We start from the raw sequence: 22,500 nt of genomic DNA on the forward strand, positions 1-22,500 counted from the left end.
GGTTCTTCTCTATGCACTCTGTGTGTGTGTGTATACAGCGGAGAGATAGGGGGCAATCGAGGGGCAGTTTATGCATCTCGGGAATGTGAAGCATTAACCAGAGCTCCAGAGGTTACAGAGACATGGAAGCTGCTGCGGTGCACAGTGTCACGCCAAAAAAGTCTTTATGGAAAACTCACAGCTGTTTGAGACCACGGTCAACATTTTCCATAGCATGTTTGGGTTCAGCGTTTTTCTGTGCTGAATGCATTGATGCTGGGTACGTGGCCTCCAGCGAAAGTTATTGGATTTTCCACATTAAATTTGAGCTCACAATCACAAAATGAGCTACTGAAATAAGTGGAAAGACTTTTCAAAGCTGGAGTGCAAAACAATAATTAAAAGCCACTGAGAAAACGTGGCTCATAACAACCACCAGGGAGACCTGACTGACACCAAAACTGCCCCCACCAGATAAACAGCACTTAAAGCTTTCATCTCTGAGAGAGAGGAGAACATCAAGCTGCTTCAGATCTGAAAACATCCACAGGAGTTTCTGTCCATCCTTCCACTGTGAGAAGACCACTCAGCGCTGTGGGTCTGAAAGGATGTGTAGCTGATCAAGAAGAACCTCACTGAGAAAAGGAGACGGACACATCAAACAAAGAAGCTGAACAATTGACTGACCACCCCAGAGTCCAGACCTCAACACCACTGAATGGGTTTGATTACGTCAGAAAATCATCAACCAGCCAACCAGCTTCTAAGACAGCTTTGGAGGCGTGTCTGCAGATTCTTTGAGGAGCTGAAAGTGAGGCTCCTCAAAAGAGTGGAAGCTGGAATGAAGGGAAAGTGTGACTCACTGACTGAACACAGCTGAGAGCAGATTTAGTTGTTAAGCCTTAATTTGTAGTAAAATATGTATTTCTTTCCCCAGTGCTGAAAGAAGAATAACATGTACTTAATGTCAGTTTTGAACAGAAATAAAAAAATGAAGGTTGCTCTTCTGACTTTTACAAAGTACTGTATGTTCTGATAACTACATACTGTATGTTGAGCATCTGGTAATTCCATAGAATAACACACAGCAATTGCTGTACCAAACAGAGGCACATGAGACATGGAAACATAAAATATTGCAATACTTAAAGACATTTTTACAATACACAATATGTTGTTTTTCTGAGGTTTGTTCTATTAAAGCCCCACATTTTAAAATCACCATCAACAACTATAAATGCAATGATTTTATGCAAATACTGTGGTGCACCATTTAAAAAGGATTAATGAAGCTCTCTTTGCTATGAAACATGTGCTCTAAACTCTAAAGTGCTGTCCATAATACGCTCTGTAAACACAGTGTGGCTTATTGAGGCATCATTTATCTCAACATACTGCCCACCCCCAGTATCAACTACTCATACCCTGCCGCTTCACATCAGGGCTGCATATCTTCAGCTTTCTTAGCTAAAAATAAAGTGTCAGTCTGGAAGAAGCTGACCCCTGAGGATTCAGGGAGAGGCTGCCTCTGATTGGCCGATTATCTGAATAGGAGCGAGCAAGAAAGAGTCATCATGTCTCATCCTCCGCAGAGCGGCTCAGTCTAGAGGCCGTTACCTAATGTTTTTGGGTCATGGAGCAGGGGGGCTGCATCTACGCCAAACTCTGACACTCTGCTGCTTCACTGCGTCCCAGAATATAGTAGAGGTAGTAAAATATACACTAATGCCTCCTGATTTATGCGTCTGAAGGTTCAGTCAAGACAAGTTATTAGAATAGACCACATTAATAGTCTGTGACATATGTGACTGGGATGAGATATATATACATACATACATATATATATAAAAATGTGTGAGTGAGTGTGTATGTCTGTGTGTGCCTTGTGATGGACTGGTGACCTGTCCACTGTGTATCCTGCCTTTTGCCCAATGACAGCTGGGATAGGCTCCAGCACCCCACTTTGACCCAGAAGGAGCAGTGGCTTAGAATCTCAATCTCTCTCTCTCTCTCTCTCTATATATATATATATATATATATATATATATATATATATATATATATATATATATATATATATATAGATATATATATATATAGATAGATAGATAGATAGATAGATATATTACACACACACACATATTTTGTTTTCTCCAGTCCAGTTACGTCTCCAACACACTACGCTACCAAGCTGGGAGAGTGAAGGCGAGCACGTGCTTCCACCGAGTCACGTAAAGCTCCACAACATCCTGTTTACAATTCAACTGACCCACGTGAAAATGTGAAAATGAATTCGTTACTAGATAAACAGCCCTTTGGCTCCAGTCCTGGAGTGTCCAGCACAGTTTGGTGATTCTCGTCCTCAAACGCACCTCATTTAGCCCTGCAGTTAACTGCCAGGTCAGGAAACTGATCACTAAACTGTGCTGGACACGAGCTCAACTCGCCAGCCCTTTCTCTTGCTTTAATGTTGAAATGTGACACTGTGTTGGGACTGATTCACTATTCCACTGACTGGAGACTCAGAACGCTAACAAAGGCAGGACACACAATACAGTACTACTTATCCAACAGGGAGCGATTCCAAACTCAGCTAGAGATCCCATAATGCACCAAACTGCTCCTTATAGAATCTTCTAAGATGTATAGTTTCGGTTCTAACATCTGATTGGTTGAGCCGTGACATTCACACACCTATGACCACATCACAGCAACCGGCTCTAATGCTGCTCTCATGGAGAACCGAGCGTACTAATGAAGTAAGAATCTGTCCTTGGTTTAAACTGAGGGGCTGAACACTTATGCCCTTAACTAGAACTGGGCTGGTCAGCCAGCTACCAGGCTAAAAGATAGCAAACATGCTAAACAACTCCAATATTCACTACTATCCAATATCCAATAATATCACAGACTTGAATTCAAATGTTTGTTTCGGTCAGAAGTCTGAATCCCAAACGGCTCTGTACTCCCTAAATAGTGTTCTAGCTGTTAAAGTTTAGAAATTCCAGCCAAACAGTGCATCATTTATCCAGTGTGGACGTGTCTGAGTACCAAATGACTGTTTCTTAGCTGTAGTTTGCTCTGTTGGGCTGCAGGATCCAGTATCACTCATATGTAGTGCACTATGTAGGGAGCAGGGAGCCGTTTGACATTCAGCCCCAGAGGGAGAAGAGCAGCGCCACTCGGTTGGTGCTAAAGAAGACTCGGAGTGGCGATTTGGTGACCAAAAACTACTTATAAAGCAAAAGTTCTTGCATTAAACAGTGCTGTGTTATGCGTATGTCCACTGTTATATGACAAATGTTAAATAAGCGATGGCCAACCAAACTTTCTTCTCATTCAGCTGTAGAGGCGGGTAATCCAGGTCCAAAAAGTAAAAAACCTCCCCAGGATTTTGTTCCAACTGCCTGAACACCTTTGCTGCTGGTCTGAGCAAATTAGAGAAGTCAAGCAGTTGGAACAAAATCCTGGGGTGGGTTTTTACTTTTTGGACCTGGATTACCCACCTCTATTCAGCGGTCCATGGTTGCTTGGCAACAATACCATACTCTAAAGGAAAAACATTTCTTGGCAGAATACCTGTTTATGTTATTATTAACAATGACTTAGAACACCCGACACATAATAAAATTGCAGTAACACACAGCCTCTCATGGATTATTGCTGTAATATTTGCACTGAATCACTGTGACGTCAGAGATTAGAAGTAATGCTCCACTGGATCTACAAGGCTTTCAATGCAGCCCACTCCTGCCCTGAGTCACACTGTCACTCCTTCTTGTTCTCACGCTCATACAGCTGAGCGAATCTACACATTTCCCCTTTCATATGAGAGTCTATTTAGAGCTACAGAAGGAGGAGGTGGATTTGTGTCAGCCTTTGTGGCTGCAGTACGCACCCATGGCCAGAGGGGGCGATGAAGTACAGGCAGCAGTGCACCCGGTTATCTGGCATTTGTCTTCGGTTCACCCGCGATTCAGCATTCAGGAAATCCTCACACTTGCTGTCGATGTAGTTGATGACTGGCTGCCAGCTGCAGGAGGGAAAGAGAGAGTGAGAGACGAATAAGAGGAGAAAAAAAATTAGTGAATGACTGGCAGAAGGTCAGAAGGTCAGAGGAGAAAGTGGAACGTAAAAAGTCCCCGGGCCACTTTGACATGATCAATATGTAACACGGCAATACTTTCTGGCATGTTTTAGTTTGATAAGGAATAAGATGGTCAGATAAAACTGTGGGGCCACATTAAAAATGGCTCTGAATAATAACATCATGGGCTAAAATCCAGTCAGTTACCTGTTACTACGCAGTTTATACAGTTACTATAGACTGTTCCTAAACTTTCATACAGGATTAGTTATCAGTCAGTCCTTTTTGTGTTACATGCAGTTGGTCAGTGTTCTAAAAGTACTAAATATGAGACTTGCTGGCCGATGCTGATATTTCTTATACAAATCTGTTGATGCTGATACATGAAACATTACACCAATCAGGCATAACATTCTGACCACCTCCTTGTTTCTATGCTCATATCAGCTCCACTTACTGTATAGCTGCACTTTGTAGTTCTACAGTTACAGACTGTAGTCCATCTGTTTCTCTGATACTCTGTTACCCCCTTTTACCCCAGGACCCTCACAGAGCAGGTACTATTTGGGTGGTGGGTCAGTCTCAGCCCCACTGACATGGTGGTGGTGTGTTAGTGTGTTGTGCTGGTCTGAGTGGATCACACACAGCAGTGCTGCTGGAGTTTTTAAACACCTCAGTGTCGCTGCTGGACTGAGAACAGTCCACCAACCAAAACTATCCAGCCAACAGTGTCCTGTGACCACTGATGAAGGACTAGAGGATGACCAACACAAACTGTGCAGCAGCAGATGAGCTGTCGTCTCTGACTTTACATCTACAAAATGGACCGACAAGGTAGGCGTGTCTAATAGAGTGGACAGTGAGTGGACACAGTGTTTAAAAACTCCAGCTGCACTGCTGTCTGATCCACTCAGACCAGCACAACACCCACTAACACACCACCACCACGTCATTGTTAGTGCAGTGCTGAGAATGATCCACCACCCAAATAGTACCTGCTCTGTGAGGGTCCATGGGGGTCCTGACCACTGAAGAACAGGGTAAAAGGGGCTAACAAAGTATCAGAGAAACAGATGGACTGCAGTCTGTAACTGTAACAAAGTGCTCCTATACAGTAAGTGGAGCTGATATGAGCGTAGAAACAAGGAGGTGGTCATGATGTTATGCCTGATCCGTGTAGATTCCTGGGCAGAAAAAACGGGCCACGCCCCCCAAAACGGCAAATCAAACCTTTAATGGTTTTAACAGCAAATCATTCATCAAAAAATAAAATTAGTTCATACGTGACAATTTTGCCCTTTCATTTCTTTAAATGTTGAAGTTTTATAGACACAGAGTGGGAATCTTCCCACTCAGCACTGACGGCCTCAAACAGCTGAAAACCATTGCTGGGCTAGTTTGGGTTTAATGTGACACCAAATTCTCTCGATAGGGTTTAAATCTGGACTCTGATCAACCAAATCCATCATTATATTTTGGGTTTGGTTATTGTTTTTGCTTAAGAATGTATCTACTAAAGCTATGGAGAATTATAACATGTTCAGGCTTATGAATACAGTAGAATTGAGTTGGGCAATTTGGCATAATGTCACAATACTAAGAAGCAAAGAGTTTACACAATACACAATATTTCACAATATGTCCTTTTTCTGAGATCGGGTAACAGAAAGTAAAGCTTCACTTAAAAAATACTATAAAAACCTCTGAATCCATTTATTAGTATATAACATTTCACACACAAAATCCAATTAAACAGGACTAAATATGATCTTTCTGTAATAAAACATGCACTTGGAAATTGTTATGTGCTCCACAATATGCTTGAAAAAGCTTATTGTAATATTTTGTGACATCATTTCTGACAGTAATTCCCAACAGTAATTCCGTCAGCCTTCCCAACCCTAATAAAATACATATTTTTGCATAGGAACCCAGCGTCACCTACAGTACTGTGCGAAAGTCTGAGGCACCCAAGACACATTTTCTAAATCTGTTTATTTGTGTAGTTTGTGTTTATTTGCTGAGAAAAGTGTTAATATTTGAATAAACAAAATGTATAGAATATTAATTAATAATGATGATATTAATATATGAATAATAATTACTGATTTTCTGGATGTTTGTGTGTTCGTGTGTTTACCCATCTCCGAGCCTCTCCTCGAGGAAGTCCAGTATTATATGTAGTTAAAAAGCAGCTCCTGGTTTGACCAATCAGTGCTCAGTAAATTGAGCTCATGATGTCATTGATGATATTAACGAGTCTCTGTGGCGGCTGTGAAGGTGTCCAGGAAAAATATGGACCCGAGAAATTCTCGTTACTTTTTACTGTTTTTATGTTTATTTGAATTATGAATACGACTTTATTCTAATGTATATTGTGATAAACTCACTGCTGAGGTCAACTGGTTAAACATTTGCTTAGATGCCTAAAACTTTGGCACAGTGCTGAACATGTTCTGCTCTTCCAGAATAAATAAGACACATCATCAAATATGATCATTTTTTAAAGCAACTATCTGCCGACACCGCTAAGATTCACCCTTCACCCTGATGATATACTCAGAAATCACAGTGGGACAGGATTGATGATGTTTATAACAGCACATCGTCCTTCTGACCACGACCCCACAGCATCTTCACTCTGAAGTCCGAGGCTAAAGATACTCTTTAAAACGTTCCAATGGGGCTACAAGCATCCCAAAAACTCCTTAAAAAAGGTCCTTCCAGGCCTAAAATGTCCATGTATGGAAAGCGACTCACCAGTTGCTGTTGTCCACGGCATCGCCAAACCCTGGTGTGTCCACAATGGTCAGTGTGAGCTGCACGCCACCCTCCTTAATTAGCACTTTGGACTGCTCCACCTAAAGAACCAATCAGAAGAGCTTATTACACCCATATTAAAATAAAACTCTTACATGTTTTCCCTGAAATATCATTTCTGGATGTTTCATGGTGGTTTGAATTAGTGCTGGTGTTTCTTTTGTGAGCTGTGTGCTTCCAAAATAAGAGACAACAAACAATTAGACCTCCCAGAGAACTGCGTCCAGCTAAAACTACAATCATAAAATCTGTTCAGCAACATCCTGTCCGCTTGTCACTGGACGGTGATCTCATATCAATCCCAAAGACATTCAAAAAGACAAGCAAAGGCAATGAATCATAAACACTCAAATAACCATCTGAATGCATTAATGTTTCTTTGCACATCATATAATTTCGTGCAGAATGGGTTCTGCTACTGATACAGGTCTTAGAACCTTTTTTCAGCACTGTACAGAACCCGCTCTGCTGAGGGCATCACACATTCCACAAAACACATCAAACCTGCACGGTATTAAAACGTGTAGGAATCGCTGCAGGAAAACACCCAACAAACGTCCGTTAACACCACAATAAGAAAACCGCGGCGTCATTTTATAGGAGCGATTTGTGACTCACGGCTCAGCGAAACGAGTGGCGAAGCGGTGTGGAGCGTGCCGGTGCTTTGAGTTTGTAAGCAGGCGAGGAGATTTTATGGCGATTGAAATTTGATGAAGTTACGGTTGTGTTCAGTCTTGTTTTGCAAAAAGAAAAACATTAAATGTCCGTTATATTTTTATCAATGTTTTCGACAACAAAACAGAGAAAGGTAGAAGCACAGAAACCGCTTGTAAAGACCATAAATACTTAAATCTAATGTAAATATAATTCATAATATAATGAACTACATGATTAACAGTGATATAGATGTTGGCTATATGATATTTATCATTATTGTGATAAACTGTGAGACACTGTGTGTGTGTGTGTGTGTGTGTGTGTGTGTGTGTGTGTGTGTGTATACATATATATATATATATATATATATATAAATAAAACACACACACACACACACACACACACACACACACACACACACATATATATATATATATATATATATATATTGCCTGAACAAAACCTTGTGTCTCCAAAACAATAACTTTTTATGGAATTTTTCCAAGTAATTTTGGGCTTTTACTTACAATGAAGAGGCCTGTATGTCCGAACGAAGGTTTTATTCTGACGTGTGTGTGTGTGTGTGTATGTATGTGTTTATGTGTACACACACACACACACACACGTCAGAATAAAACCTTCGTTTGACATAATATGAAAATGCATATCAGCCTTTATGTCGTGTGTAAATTTCAGCAAAGATGGACCAAAATAAACGGCCAAAAATGTCTTGGAAAAAATTCTGGTTCTATTGACTTACATTGAAAGTATGTATGTTTTTTTCTTCCCCTGTAAAATTTCCATTTTAGAGATACGAGGTTTTTTTTCCCGACAGCAGCGATATATATATATATATATATATATATATATATTATAAAATATACACCTCTACACTTCATTACAGAGAGAGCTTAATTACTTAATCAGTCCTGATGAACTTCATCCAGTGTTAAGTGCTGAATAATATTTAGTCCATTCATAGTTTTGATCGATCTTTATACATAATGGCACTATTGGTTCTTTATCTCTTCAGCTTATTAAACTTCAGAAAACCTAAATACTTTGATGAATATCGTGTCATTAAAACGGCTCAAAATATGGTGGTGATATATATTTTGCTGTATCTCCCACGTCTGCTGTGTACTTACAGTTTGATCTAAACAGCAAAACGACAGTAAGAACGTCACACTGAGGAACAAACAACCGCCAGGCTGAGTGCAGCTGCAGTGCTGACCAGCAACACGACCGATAACACCTCAGAGCGCTGACACAACCACAGACTGCTCTCTGACGTGAACACGCAGTCGACGGGCTATCCGTGCACGCTTGTGTCTGGTCAAAGACACAGTGAGGGCCTGAGGGTGAGATGTTTATCGCTGGTTCCTCATAGTAGATCCTCAGCTGCATCATTTCCTGCAGTTATTTCAGCTGCTCTCCCTTCACCGCACTGCGTTCTCACAGACACGGTTATTTTTGGCTGACCCTCTATGGCAAAGTCTAACTTTCTGTCTCTCTTTCTTTCTCTCCTCTACACACACACACACACACACACACACCCTGACAGACATGCTAATACAAACAATGTTATCTGATCGACACAGACAGACATTCGTTTCAACAGCGACAGAGAGACGGGTTCATTTCATGGAAGACTGAATGTTCTTCGCTGTTCTGGACCGAGTTTGGTGTAGTATGAGTTTAAAACTCAGTCCCGTTTAGTCTACACACGGAAACTACGCTGCAAAAACAAGGCATTTTGAGGTCACTGTTTTTGTGACGTCACAAACATATTTACGTATATCCAGCTACAGGAGGAGTTTAGCTCCGCCCATTCATGTTGAACCTCCAGTGGGTCCAAACCGGACTTCGTCATATTCTTCATAACGTTCATATTTCATAAGATACATTCAGAAGCTGCGCGTCGTATGAGGATAATAGATTAAGATTAATTAGATTAAGTGACCCTTATTAGTCCCACAACGGGGAAATTTCACCTCCACATTTAACCCACTCGTGAAGTGAAACAGTCTAGTGAGCACACACACACTAGGGGGCAGTGGGCACACTTGCCCAGAGCGGTGGGCAGCCCAATCTGCAGCGCCCAGGGAGCAGTTGGGGGTTAGGCGTCTTGCTCAAGGACACCTCGACCCGTTTTTCCCCAAATCTGGGCTCTAAACTATAAACAGACGGCGTCTCTTCAGTGATCTGCTCTGGAAACATTACTTTTATGAAATAATTATTAAAAAAATGCTTTCAACAGTAAATTGTAAGCGTATAGTGATATGTGTAGATCATAAAATGCATGTTCTGTTCATTTGAGGGGCTTTTACACACAAAAATAAAAGAATAAAATAAAAATTTGCACTTTTTTCATGCAGTTACTGAATAATTTGCCTTATGATTTGGTCACAAAAAGTCAGATGGAACCACCAAAATACACCCTGAAGAATAAGCCAATTAGAACAAAGCTCATTTACATATCAGACTTAAAGCTAAACCAACAAAAACAGCCTGTTTAATTCTAACGGCATGGGCCAACTTACATCTATGCCATTCCTATTCATTTTAACGGAGAGCTCTGTCGGACCTGCACCAAAAACATTCGACTTTATGCAAATGAGTCCAGCTGCTGATGCGCTCAGCCAATCAGATAACAGGCTCTTTCTCTTCTTCATATTCATGACATAATGAAAATGTGTTTTTATAAACATTGTTTACAATGAAGATTTGAAGGGATGCGGAGCCCGGCTGGTGGCATCGTGTATATATAAAAATAATGCCTGGCCACAACAAAGTAAGGTGTGGGAACAAGATAGTAAAGTTGTGGCCACAACTTAGTAAGGAGTGTGAAAGTGATTCTAATGCGTGGTCATGACTTAGCAAGGCATAAACTCGTTCCCACGCTTTACTAAGTCGTGGCCATGACTTCATTATCTCATTCCCATGCCTTACTAAGTTGTGGCCACGCGTTATTTTAATTTATGTGGGATGTCACCTTGTAGGTTGACTGCTTAGTCAGTGAGACTGAAAACTAACGTTCCAGCTTTTGTGAATAAGTAATGCTTTCTGAAACATACAAAATGTATGAATGTGCAAGTTTATGTTGTTTTCACTGGACTTTATTCACCCAGGTTGTATGCATTCAAATCTGATCGCAAAATTTCATGCAAAATTCAGCTTTGTTATTCCTCAGTTTCATCTTTGGCACATCTGTAGGTTAAACACACATCTGGCAGAAGCGCGTGCAAATTTCTATAACAGAAAGGATGTAGAAACGCCCACCAGCAGCGACCAGAGGGATCCAGCCGAGAAAATGCGTGAGTGAAAGCATAACATAAGAGATAAAGAAAGGCTGGAAAGCCGTCGTGCAGAAATGAATGAAAGAACTTTGATTTATGACTGTTTTTGGTACACAAGCCCACACAAATGTCACAAGTAGGACAAAACTACAGGGAAAATGTAGGACATGGGCTTTTAAAGGAGAGAGAGAGAGAGAGAGAGAGAGAGAGAGAGAGAGAAATAAACAACCTTAAGTACACTTGCCCCCTCCTCTCAGCTTCACTGCATGGTTATGAGCCGTGTCTAACTGCGTGTTTGACTCACGCCAGCAGCAAAAAATCCCACAAAAATGTCCGCCTTCCATCCACCGCCATCCCAGCGGCCAAGACGGGGCTGTTTTGACAAACTCAAGAGATTGTTTGGGAGTATAAATACACTCACTGCTGTCTGCACAGGCCGGCTAAACTGACCGCACCTACACACAGAAATACACACAGAGACAGACAGACTTAAACAGCACTGAAAAGGGTCGGCGCATTAGGAGCGAGTGATGCCGCTAAAAAGTAATACTACTGTACCTGAAGACGTTTTCACCATAAACAATATGGACCTTCGCATCAAACCCTTATTTGGTTTTAGTGAGATTTGATAAGGTGGAACCGGTGTAACATTTAGATTTGCCATCAAAAACCACAAACCTAACTCCAAAAAGTTCAGCCGGTATATGAGATGATCATAAAAACAGATTTTTGAGGTGGACGTCTGGTTCCTACTATCACTGGTAGGGCCTGGCCTACTAGGGTCTGGGTTCGATTCCCCGGCCGGGTGACCAGGGTCCTTTCTGTGTGGAGTTTGGATGTTCTCCCTGTGTCTGCGTGGGTTTCCTCCCACAGTCCAAAGACATGCAGGCAGGCCAATTGGACGTGCTAAATTGCCCCTGGGTGTGAGTGAATGTGTCTGTCTGTCTGCCCTGCGATGGACTGGCGACCTGTCCAGGGTGTATCCTGCCTTCCGCCCGATGACCGCAGGGATAGGCTCCAGCACTCCCCGCAACCCAGAAGGAGAAGCGGATTAGAAGGTGTGTGTGTGTGTGTGTGTGTGTGTGAGAGAGAGAGAGAGTGAGAGAGTGAACTGTGCCTGCTGGACGTTTGAACAGCTCTGTTAAGTGAGCACAGGCTGATGTAGCTCAACTCAAACCCAGAGACTAACAAAGGGACAGTGTGCATCCAGCCTCACTATGAGCAAAGTGCAAATACGACTGTCGTCCAAAAGTGCCGAAGAACTCAACCGGAGCTGAAACTGCGGGGGGAAAAATGAGTTAGAAATAAAAAGAAGACCTGCAACATCTCGACAGAAATGATTCACTCAAAACTCCCAAAACAACTCTTACCTGGAGCATCTGAGGTTATTCAGCATCTTCTCAGAACATGGTAGTTTTATTTAAAGTTTATTGTAACAAGATTGACTTTGTAACTATAGAAGAACCCTTTTGGGTCCTCTCTATAGAACAATTTTCAAAAAAAGGTTCTATATACAACCATCTACAGCACATTCTCCATCAATCTGAAGAACCTTTTCATGATGCAAAGACCCCTTTTTATCTACATAGAACCATTTTCTTTCCTAAAGAGCCCATAAGGAACAAGAGTGTACAGTGAAATATGCTATAATCTGAAACACCTTCCACAACTGAATGAAAACGGGTTTGGACTTATACATTATACAACATCCATCCATCCGTCCATCCATTTTCTAAGCCGCTTCTCCCTCAGGGTCGTGGGAGGTGCTGGAGCGGTCATTGGGTGGAAGGTAGGATACACCCTGGACAGGTCGCCTGTCCATCACAGGGCAGGCAGACAGACACAGATAGTCACTCACACCTAGGGGCAATGTAGCATGTCCAATCAGCCTGACTGCATGTCTTTGGACTGTGGGAGGAAACCGGAGAACCCAGAGGAAACCCACACAGACACGGGGAGAACATGCAAACTCCACACAGAGAGGACCCTGGCCACCCGGCTGGGGAATCGAACCCAGGCCCTCCTCGCTGTGAGGTGACAGCACTACCCACCGCACCACCTGATATTATACAATATATTGTTTGTAAACTGTTCTCAGCATTTTTGACAGTGATACTGCTGCAATATGCAAATGAGCATCTAACAAATCAAATTATGTTCTGAGAGGAACCTGAATAACCTCAGATGCTCCTGGTAAGAGCTGCTTTGTGAGTTTGAATTTCACATAAACCAACCTACATAAATCATTTCTGACAAGGTTTTTTTTTTGTTTTTACTTAATATTTTCCCTAAATTTATCATACAAAAAAAGACGAGGAAAATCTGCAGGTTCTGTGCTGTTGTAGTAATGCAGGCTCCTCTTCAGGATGAGCTAAAACTACAGCTAATCGCTTACCAACACTAGACGATGCTGAGGGCTCACTGTTTCCACACAAGGTCCACACACAGTGGACGATGTGCCAACATGCTGGTTTGTCTGAGGAATATATTTCCACTGATCCTGGACAGAGTTACCATCAGCTAGGCGAGGTAGCTTAGTTAGTAACATCCTTCTCATTCACATCCTTAGCAACGTTTAGGCACTCAGGGTTTGGAGTAGCACAGTGTAATACATAATCACAAATATGAGCAATATCGTAATATTTTACAGTCCTAATAAAACCTATGAGTGCAGTTTATTGAATTAGTGGTCTGTATGTGTTCTTTGTCTTTCTGTGATGAACTGGAACAAGGACCCAAATAGTGATTTCAATATTCGAATGCTGGCACCTCGCATGGTTAACCGAGTACCCGAGTACCCACATCCCTAGCAGCAATAGCATGGCACTGGGGTGTCGGCACATGTGCCAAGTGACAGACTCCACTGATGGAGAACTATGATGTTACTATGGTGGTTCTTCCAAAGCAAGAAAAAAAAAAAAAATCAGCCCAGCACTGAATTCCCATCTACAGTGTTCATGTTAGTCCAGCTGATCACAAATGAGCACAGCGGAGATCTTTGGTAGCTAAAATGTAAAGGCGGCCTCCAAAAACAAATGAAGCTCCATCAGAAGCTATCTAGAACACACAGCTTGGAAGGACAAGGTGGGAATGAGTTCCAACCTCCAACCCCCAGCAGCTGCTCCTCAGTCCTGCCGCTGGGTCTGATGGTCACGGCCGCTAGACTTACCGGGCGTGCCTCTCACCCATCCAACCAGAGGAGGTCACAGGGTGAGTTTAGGGACCGCCAGCTGGGCTGGGAAAGCTGGGACAGCGGCTTCACTGGGTGTTGGGTTTCATGGGAACATTCCTGACCTCTCACCGAACCCTGCTGGCCACTGCTGGAATGTCAACGCCGCCACCTCCTCCCATCCTCCCCGAAAACACTCAAATGACAGAAACGCTCAACTCGAATCCCATCTCTCCTTCAAACTCCCAGCTAGCGTCCCCTCCTCCATCTCGACCCCCCACCCCAAAAACCCAGCTGAACTCCAGCTCTAAAATCCATCCTCTCTGTTTATCATCTCCTTATATGGACAAAACTCGGTCCCTTCTCCTTTCCAGGGTCTGGGAGCCTTTGCTCTGGCCTTTTCCCCTCAGGAACAGCAGGAGCTCTGTGAACATTTGATCAGGCCTAGCCAGAGGCTGTAGAAGCCAGCTGTGGCTCCTCCTCACAGAGCTGATCTGAGATCAGTTTGAGGAGTCACTGAAAGAAATAACATTTCATCAACATCAGACACTGAAATTCACAAGACTAAGCGCTAGATTAGTTCAACAAGGGGAGGTTCTACAATTCATTAGTCATTACTGATAAAGTCTGTGATTTTAATCCAGTATGAATCTGCAGTGTGTGTAGTTTTACAGTCTGACTGTAATAATTGTGGAGTGATTTTAATCCAGTATGAATCTGCAGCGTGTAGTTTTACAGTCTGACTGTAATAATTGTGGAGTGATTTTAATCCAGTATGAATCTGCAGTGCGTGTAGTTTTACAGTCTGACTGTAATAATTGTGGAGCGATTTTAATCCAGTATGAATCTGCAGTGCGTGTAGTTTTACAGTCTGACGGTAATAATTGTGGAGTGATTTTAATCCAGTATGAATCTGCAGCGTGTGTAGTTTTACAGTCTGACTGTAATAATTGTGGAGAGATTTTAATCCAGTATGAATCTGCAGCGTGTGTAGTTTTACAGTCTGACGGTAATAATTGTGGAGTGATTTTAATCCAGTATGAATCTGCAGTGTGTAGTTTTACGGTCTGACGGTAATAATTGTGGAGTGATTTTAATCCAGTATGAATCTGCAGTGTGTGTAGTTTTACAGTCTGACTGTAATAATTGTGGAGTGATTTTAATCCAGTATGAATCTGCAGTGTGTGTAGTTTTACAGTCTGACTGTAATAATTGTGGAGTGATTTTAATCCAGTATGAATCTGCAGTGTCTGTAGTTTTACAGTCTGACTGTAATAATTGTGGAGTGATTTTAATCCAGTATGAATCTGCAGTGTGTGTAGTTTTACAGTCTGACTGTAATAATTGTGGAGTGATTTTAATCCAGTATGAATCTGCAGTGTGTGTAGTGTTACAGTCTGACTGTAATAATTGTGGAGTGATTTTAATCCAGTATGAATCTGCAGTGTCTGTAGTTTTACAGTCTGACTGTAATAATTGTGGAGTGATTTTAATCCAGTATGAATCTGCAGTGTGTGTAGTTTTACAGTCTGACTGTAATAATTGTGGAGTGATTTTAATCCAGTATGAATCTGCAGTGTGTGTAGTTTTACAGTCTGACTGTAATAATTGTGGAGTGATTTTAATCCAGTATGAATCTGCAGTGTGTGTAGTTTTACAGTCTGACTGTAATAATTGTGGAGTGATTTTAATCCAGTATGAATCTGCAGTGTGTGTATTTTTACAGTCTGACTGTAATAATTGTGGAGTGATTTTAATCCAGTATGAATCTGCAGTGTGTGTAGTTTTACAGTCTGACTGTAATAATTGTGGAGCGATTTTAATCCAGTATGAATCTGCAGCGTGTAGTTTTACAGTCTGACTGTAATAATTGTGGAGTGATTTTAATCCAGTATGAATCTGCAGTGTGTGTATTTTTACAGTCTGACTGTAATAATTGTGGAGTGATTTTAATCCAGTATGAATCTGCAGTGTGTGTAGTTTTACAGTCTGACTGTAATAATTGTGGAGCGATTTTAATCCAGTATGAATCTGCAGCGTGTAGTTTTACAGTCTGACTGTAATAATTGTGGAGTGATTTTAATCCAGTATGAATCTGCAGCGTGTAGTTTTACAGTCTGACTGTAATAATTGTGGAGTGATTTTAATCCAGTATGAATCTGCAGTGTGTGTAGTTTTACAGTCTGACTGTAATAATTGTGGAGTGATTTTAATCCAGTATGAATCTGCAGTGTGTGTATTTTTACAGTCTGACTGTAATAATTGTGGAGTGATTTTAATCCAGTATGAATCTGCAGTGTGTGTAGTTTTACAGTCTGACTGTAATAATTGTGGAGCGATTTTAATCCAGTATGAATCTGCAGCGTGTAGTTTTACAGTCTGACGGTAATAATTGTGGAGTGATTTTAATCCAGTATGAATCTGCAGCGTGTAGTTTTACAGTCTGACTGTAATAATTGTGGAGTGATTTTAATCCAGTATGAATCTGCAGTGTGTAGTTTTACAGTCTGACTGTAATAATTGTGGAGTGATTTTAATCCAGTATGAATCTGCAGTGTGTAGTTTTACAGTCTGACTGTAATAATTGTGGAGAGATTTTAATCCAGTATGAATCTGCAGTGTGTAGTTTTACAGTCTGACTGTAATAATTGTGGAGTGATTTAAATCCATTATGAATCTGCAGTGTGTAGTTTTACAGTCTGACGGTAATAATTGTGGAGTGATTTTAATCCAGTATTAATCTGCAGTGTGTAGTTTTACAGTCTGACGGTAATAATTGTGGAGTGATTTTAATCCAGTATGAATCTGCAGTGTGTGTAGTTTTACAGTCTGACTGTAATAATTGTGGAGTGATTTTAATCCAGTATGAATCTGCAGTGTGTAGTTTTACAGTCTGATGGTAATAATTGTGGAGTGATTTTAATCCAGTATGAATCTGCAGTGTGTAGTTTTACAGTCTGACGGTAATAATCGCGAAGCGACTTTACACCCATATGAATCCAGGTCAAGGAGAAAGAGAAGTCAGTGGTAAGGCGAAGGTCAGCTGGCTTACCTGCACTGTCTTTTTGATCCTCTGGGAGGGGCCAGGGTAGTCTTTAGAGTACAGATCCGTCAGGAAGAGCGAGTTGATGAGTGTAGATTTACCCAGTCCAGACTCACCTTGGAGAGAAAACAGCAAATCAGAGAAATTAACACCCGGGACCATCAAACTTTAAAACACGCGTATTGCTGCCATCATATCAAAATCTTGCGAACATTTCACGATAAACTGACCAAATATCATGATAAATTCACCAATAAAAATAGACGATCAACACTCAATTGTGTTCCCTTCATAAAGCCAATGAATTAAAAAGCTTTGCTACACATGTGAATGTATGTTTGCCTTTTTTCTTTGTTTACTTTTTTGCACTCTCAGTCTTTACGGGCTGTTGATGGGACCCAATCAGACTGAGTCAGACTGAGTCAGACTGAGGCAGATTTAAACAAATCTAATCTGTTTGATAAACGTTCGAAGGTCTGAAACCCAGTCAGGAGTCAAAAGATCTCAGCCTATGTCCCTCACACACACTCAGAATCCTCTCCCAGCTGTCGACTCTGACTAACCCAAAACCTGCAGACCAACTAGAGCCGACCAGAGCGGACTCGGCCGAGTCCATTACACTTCAGAACATCTTAATCTTCTCGTCCCTTTTTGAACACAGCAACAATAAGACCAAATCTCACATCTGCAAATATTCTAACATATATACACACACAACATCTGTGTGCATGTACACACACTCAAACACACACAGTATGGTGAACAGGCTCCTGTTAAGAGAGAGTCCATAAGATGGATTGCTATGAGGCTGTGTGGTGTCACTTTGAAAAGAGCTGGAGAGGAAAGAGGAGCTTTGATGATAGCAGGGGGCTCGTCTCACACACACACACACACACACACACACACACACACACACACACACACACACACACGTTCAGAGTCGCATTTGCATCTTACAGCTTTGTACAGCCTACAACAGAAATCATTATCAAGAATAGCTCTACAATCTGTTTACCTCATCTTTTATTAAATATTATTTTATTATTGTTTTATGCTTTTCTATAAATCATTTTCTCCCTTGTTTCATGTTACATTGACATGTTTAACCATTTTAAACCACTCACACTCATGAGTGATCTATTTTTTTTTTCTATACCTCCCCATATCACCTCTTACTTTAAATCTCTCTCTGACTCGTCTTAGTTCATTTTCTATCCCTCATGTCCTTCTTTTTACACCCGTCTAACTTCACACGTCTTTCTTCTCACTTCTTTCTCTCTTTTTATCTCTCTCTCCGTCTCACCAATCTCACATTACACGTCTCTAGCTCTTCTCCCATTTCTTAACGTCCGTACGTCTATACGTCCACTTTATTCTCTCTCTCTCTCAGATTTACTTTCTCTTTTATTCTCTCCCTCTTTCATTCTCTTTCTCTCTCTATGTCTGTCTATCATTTTCATTTTCTCTCTCTCTTCTCCGATTTCTCTCTTTCTCCGTCTCCACCCCAGCTTTTTGCCCCTCAGGTCAGTCAGCAACCTCCCCCTTCACCCGTATGTGTTTTAGGCCTCTCGGCCGGAGGGGGTGTGTGGTGTGTGTGCGAGTTTACTCAGCAGACAGTGGGAGGGTTTTGTGTGTGAGTGTTATCTGCTGACTAAACAGAGGACTGGAGACAGTGCGTGAGTGTGTGTGTGTGTGTGTGTGTGTCTTATCTGGTAGCAAACTGTCTAGTTAAATCATAACCAGAGGTCACATCTGGGACGTGTCACTGAAGAGCCCATTGAAGAAACTGTATTTCCCTCGCTTTATTCAAATAAAGGAGTTTGAAGTTAAATATAAACATTGTTAAAGTTTCCAAACGTTTCACTCCATGAAGTCCGTATATGGACAATAAGCTGCAAAAGCAGCCCGTTCTGAATTCACTCTTTGAGTGATGTCACCAGAACCAAGTCACTCACTCGCATCCACCTATTCAACTTGCAGCAGTTTAGCTCCGCCCACTCACAATGAAGTTATATGGAGTGTTTCACCTCTGAGTGCTTTTTGAATGAGGCTCAATACAGTCCAGCCAATCCGCACAGAGCTAGGTTAGTCAGTCAGTCTTAAAGGCCCAGTGACAAAATCAGCCTATTCAATTCCACAAATGTTGGAATAAGATCAATGATTGCTGTGTGTTTACAGCTGTTTCTGACTTCTGACTCCATCTCTCTCGCTCCAACCCCTCCCCTTCATGACCCCCTGAAGGCTGAGAGTGACCCGATTAGCCCCATCCTCACTTTTAATTAAACACTTGCCCACGTGATCTCTCCAAACGACACGCGCTCCGATCGCCCACGGAAAACAACACGAACCGGTTCACAGTGGAACGTCCATACACGTTCCTAAATAAACAAACTCCTGCTCTCGGCCTCTCTCTTCCCTCCAGCTCTAGTTTTTTCCATCTATCCCAACTCTTCCTCTATCCTTCTCACTTCTTCTCTCTCAGTCGCAATCCATCTCTTTCTCTTCGAGTCAAAACCCCAACCGAATCACTGCCGTTTAACCGTAAACCGAATCATCCGGAGAAACTACAAGAGCTCTGAGCAGAACTGGGTGGAGAAGTATTTGTAATCTAGAAAAACTTGCAGGCCTTTCTGGATGGTCTGAAGACTTTCTACCATGATTACTGATAAAAAAAGACCTGAACTTGTTTTAAAAGCTCTAATACACAGTAAATATCACTTAACTTCTGTTAGTTGGGGAGAAAATGCTGAGCGAGTTAATAAACACAACGACTCCTTTCAGCCTGGTCTTTTGACATCATCTAGTAATTAAACATAACACATTTTCAGGCACTGTGGCCTTACATTTCTAAATCCATTGACTTTGTAAGACTTTTCAAGGATTTTTCAGAGCCCTGACATTAAGGCTGAACAAGTATTCATTTATTTTTTTTTGTTATCAGAATCCCAATGAGAAAGGTGCGACTTTCACATCACAAGAGCTGCAATTTTGATTCAAGACCGCACTATTCAACATTGTCTTATCAAGTTTTAAGCAAAAAAAGTTTAATCTGATGGAGCGTTCAAACGGGCAGTCTGGTCTTCTTGGTGACGAAAAGCAGCCTGCAGATTAGCCCTTGTGTGGTGTTGATGTGTGTGTTACTCAGTGGTCTGGTGGACCCGCCACATTACTGTTGTTTTAAATCAATACAGACAAAAACATTTACGTTAAGATACCAAATGTTTAAAACACCACAAGTGTGTAGGGTTCTATTTTAGCAGCTGTAGCCAGTCAGCAGCCTGTCCATGTTGCCCACTCTCATACACACACACATACACACAGAGACTAACAGCAGGCCATGTAGGAGGAGAACAGAGTGAAGGGCACAGCACCTCCACACTTTTACTCCCCGTGGGTTCATCCCAACACCACATGTGTAATATAAATATGTGGGGGAGTGAACAGAGTGATGTTATTTACAGAAAATGAGAAAAGGCCAAGAATCTGAGGCTGAAATAATAATAAATGACATCATTTTTTTCTTTTGGTAAACACAGAAAATGGGTCCCACAGACCTAAACACCACACAAGGGCTATTAATTTATAGAAAATAATCAGGTTTAAATTGCAATGGCATTATCAGTCAGAAAAATCACAATTAGATATTTTCCCCAAATCGTTCAGCCCTCCCTGCAACAGGAATAAATAAAAATGATTTGCATTATTCTGAGAACATCTGGCTATCCCAGTGGTCATCTTGCTGCTAAATTGAACGGTGCTGGACGAGTGTGAGGATAATAATAAATATTTAAATGCTGAAGAATCTAAAACGGCTCTGATGAGGAACAGCTGGAGAAATGATTTGTATTCTTGTATTTGCATAAGACAGTTTTGAGAACTTTCAGGCCTTTCTGGAACTTCCATGATGGCACGAAGACTTTCTGTCGTGACACCACCAATCAAAACAGTTTTAAAATAGGAACTGTTTAAAAAGCCCTAATACACACTGAGATCAACTCGCCAAAGTCTGGACACTTTCTTTATAACACACACAAAAAACCTAACAAATGCAAATAAATAAGAGATTATGTTTATTTTTCTGATTATAAGGCCTGTTTCGCACATGCTGCATCTGTCCGTTACATGCTTTCCCCAAAGAGACAGTGAGTTTAATTGGCATAACACAGAAATAATTCATAAAAAGAGCACATTATGTTTGTTTACCCTCCGCGGTTCTCTGAGCTGTGATTGGGTAATCATTTTCCAACCTGTAGACCAGTCGGTCCATGATGGCATTTGATTTGGCCCACCAGAAATACCCCTAAAACCACCCCCTCACCCAATGAGAAAACAAACAAACTTCTATGTTGTCTTAATAAATTTATATTTTCTTCCAGAACTGTATTTTTGTAACAAACTAGACCAGTGTTATCAAATACATATGTCAAAAGTCGAAATCTGCCTACCCTCTTTACTTCTATATTGTTGATTTGCCCACCACAAACATTGCACTTCAGTCCCCCAAGACAAAAAGTTTTGGCACCCTTGCTGTAGAGCTACCAGCAAATGTGTATGTAGCACATGTTTAACTAGAATTTTGCTTAATCTTCTTCTTCTTCTTCTTCTTCTTCTTCTTCTTCTTTCGGCTGCTCCCTTTAAGGGTCGCCACAGCGGATCATCTGCCTCCATCTTGCCCTATCTACTGCCTCCTCTACTTTCACACCAACCATCTCCATGTCCACCTTCACTACATCCATAAACCTTCTCTGAGGTCTACCTCTTCTCCTTCTACCCGGCAGCTCCATCTCCAACATTCTTTGCCCAATATATCCACTATTCCTCCTCAACACATGTCCAAACCATCTCAACCTGGCCTCTCTGGCTTTATCTCCAAGAATTTTGCTTAATGACGGACTTTATTTGTAATATTTGCATTTTGAATACTCTGACCTGTCAACATGAGCGCTAAAAGGAAAAGCAAGATGTTCCTGATGGCTCACGCCTTGCAGAGCCAGGATATGTGAAACAGCCTTCCTGTGTACAGCTGTTAACTTACACCTGATCACTTTTGTTTAATCAGAGTCACACTCTATTCCAGAGTGATTCAAATATGAAACAGTGTGATTACCACCGAGTCCCAACCCCCACTGTACATCCCCACTCATTAAGACCAGTATCACCCACAGGTTGGACACGGAGATCTGCACACACACAGATGGAGAGGCAGATGAAGAGGGAGTGAACGGTCATACAGGGAGAAGACTGGGCAGATGGGTGAAGAGCGTCTGTAAGACAGGATCAGACACAGCTGAGGAGATGAGGAGCAGACTGAGAGACAAATGGACATGTTGGTTTCACAAGAGATTCCAAGCATTCCTGCCTTTTATCTCTTCTTCCTTTTCTTCCTGTCTACATGCTAATGGCCACAATTTACCCCCGGGGCAGGAGCAGCAGCCACAGCCAGAAC

General features: G+C 41.6%; 1 protein-coding gene across 4 annotated transcripts in view; it reads right to left on the reverse strand.

The window, feature by feature from the left end:
• sept15 (septin 15) overlaps positions 1 to 22,500 on the reverse strand; it is a 67,801-nt gene that overhangs the window by 16,561 nt on the left and 28,740 nt on the right. For all 4 annotated transcript variants that reach the window (XM_017698861.2, XM_017698860.2, XM_017698858.2 and 1 more), the window contains exons 3-5: positions 17,064 to 17,170; positions 6,827 to 6,927; positions 3,878 to 4,012 (exon numbers count right to left, since the gene is read on the reverse strand). In XM_017698861.2, the coding sequence (XP_017554350.1) occupies positions 3,878 to 4,012; positions 6,827 to 6,927; positions 17,064 to 17,170 (343 nt within the window). The remainder of the gene's footprint in view (positions 1 to 3,877; positions 4,013 to 6,826; positions 6,928 to 17,063; positions 17,171 to 22,500) is intronic.

Source organism: Pygocentrus nattereri, chromosome 8, assembly GCF_015220715.1.
Source record: "Pygocentrus nattereri isolate fPygNat1 chromosome 8, fPygNat1.pri, whole genome shotgun sequence".
NCBI lineage: Eukaryota > Metazoa > Chordata > Actinopteri > Characiformes > Serrasalmidae > Pygocentrus > Pygocentrus nattereri.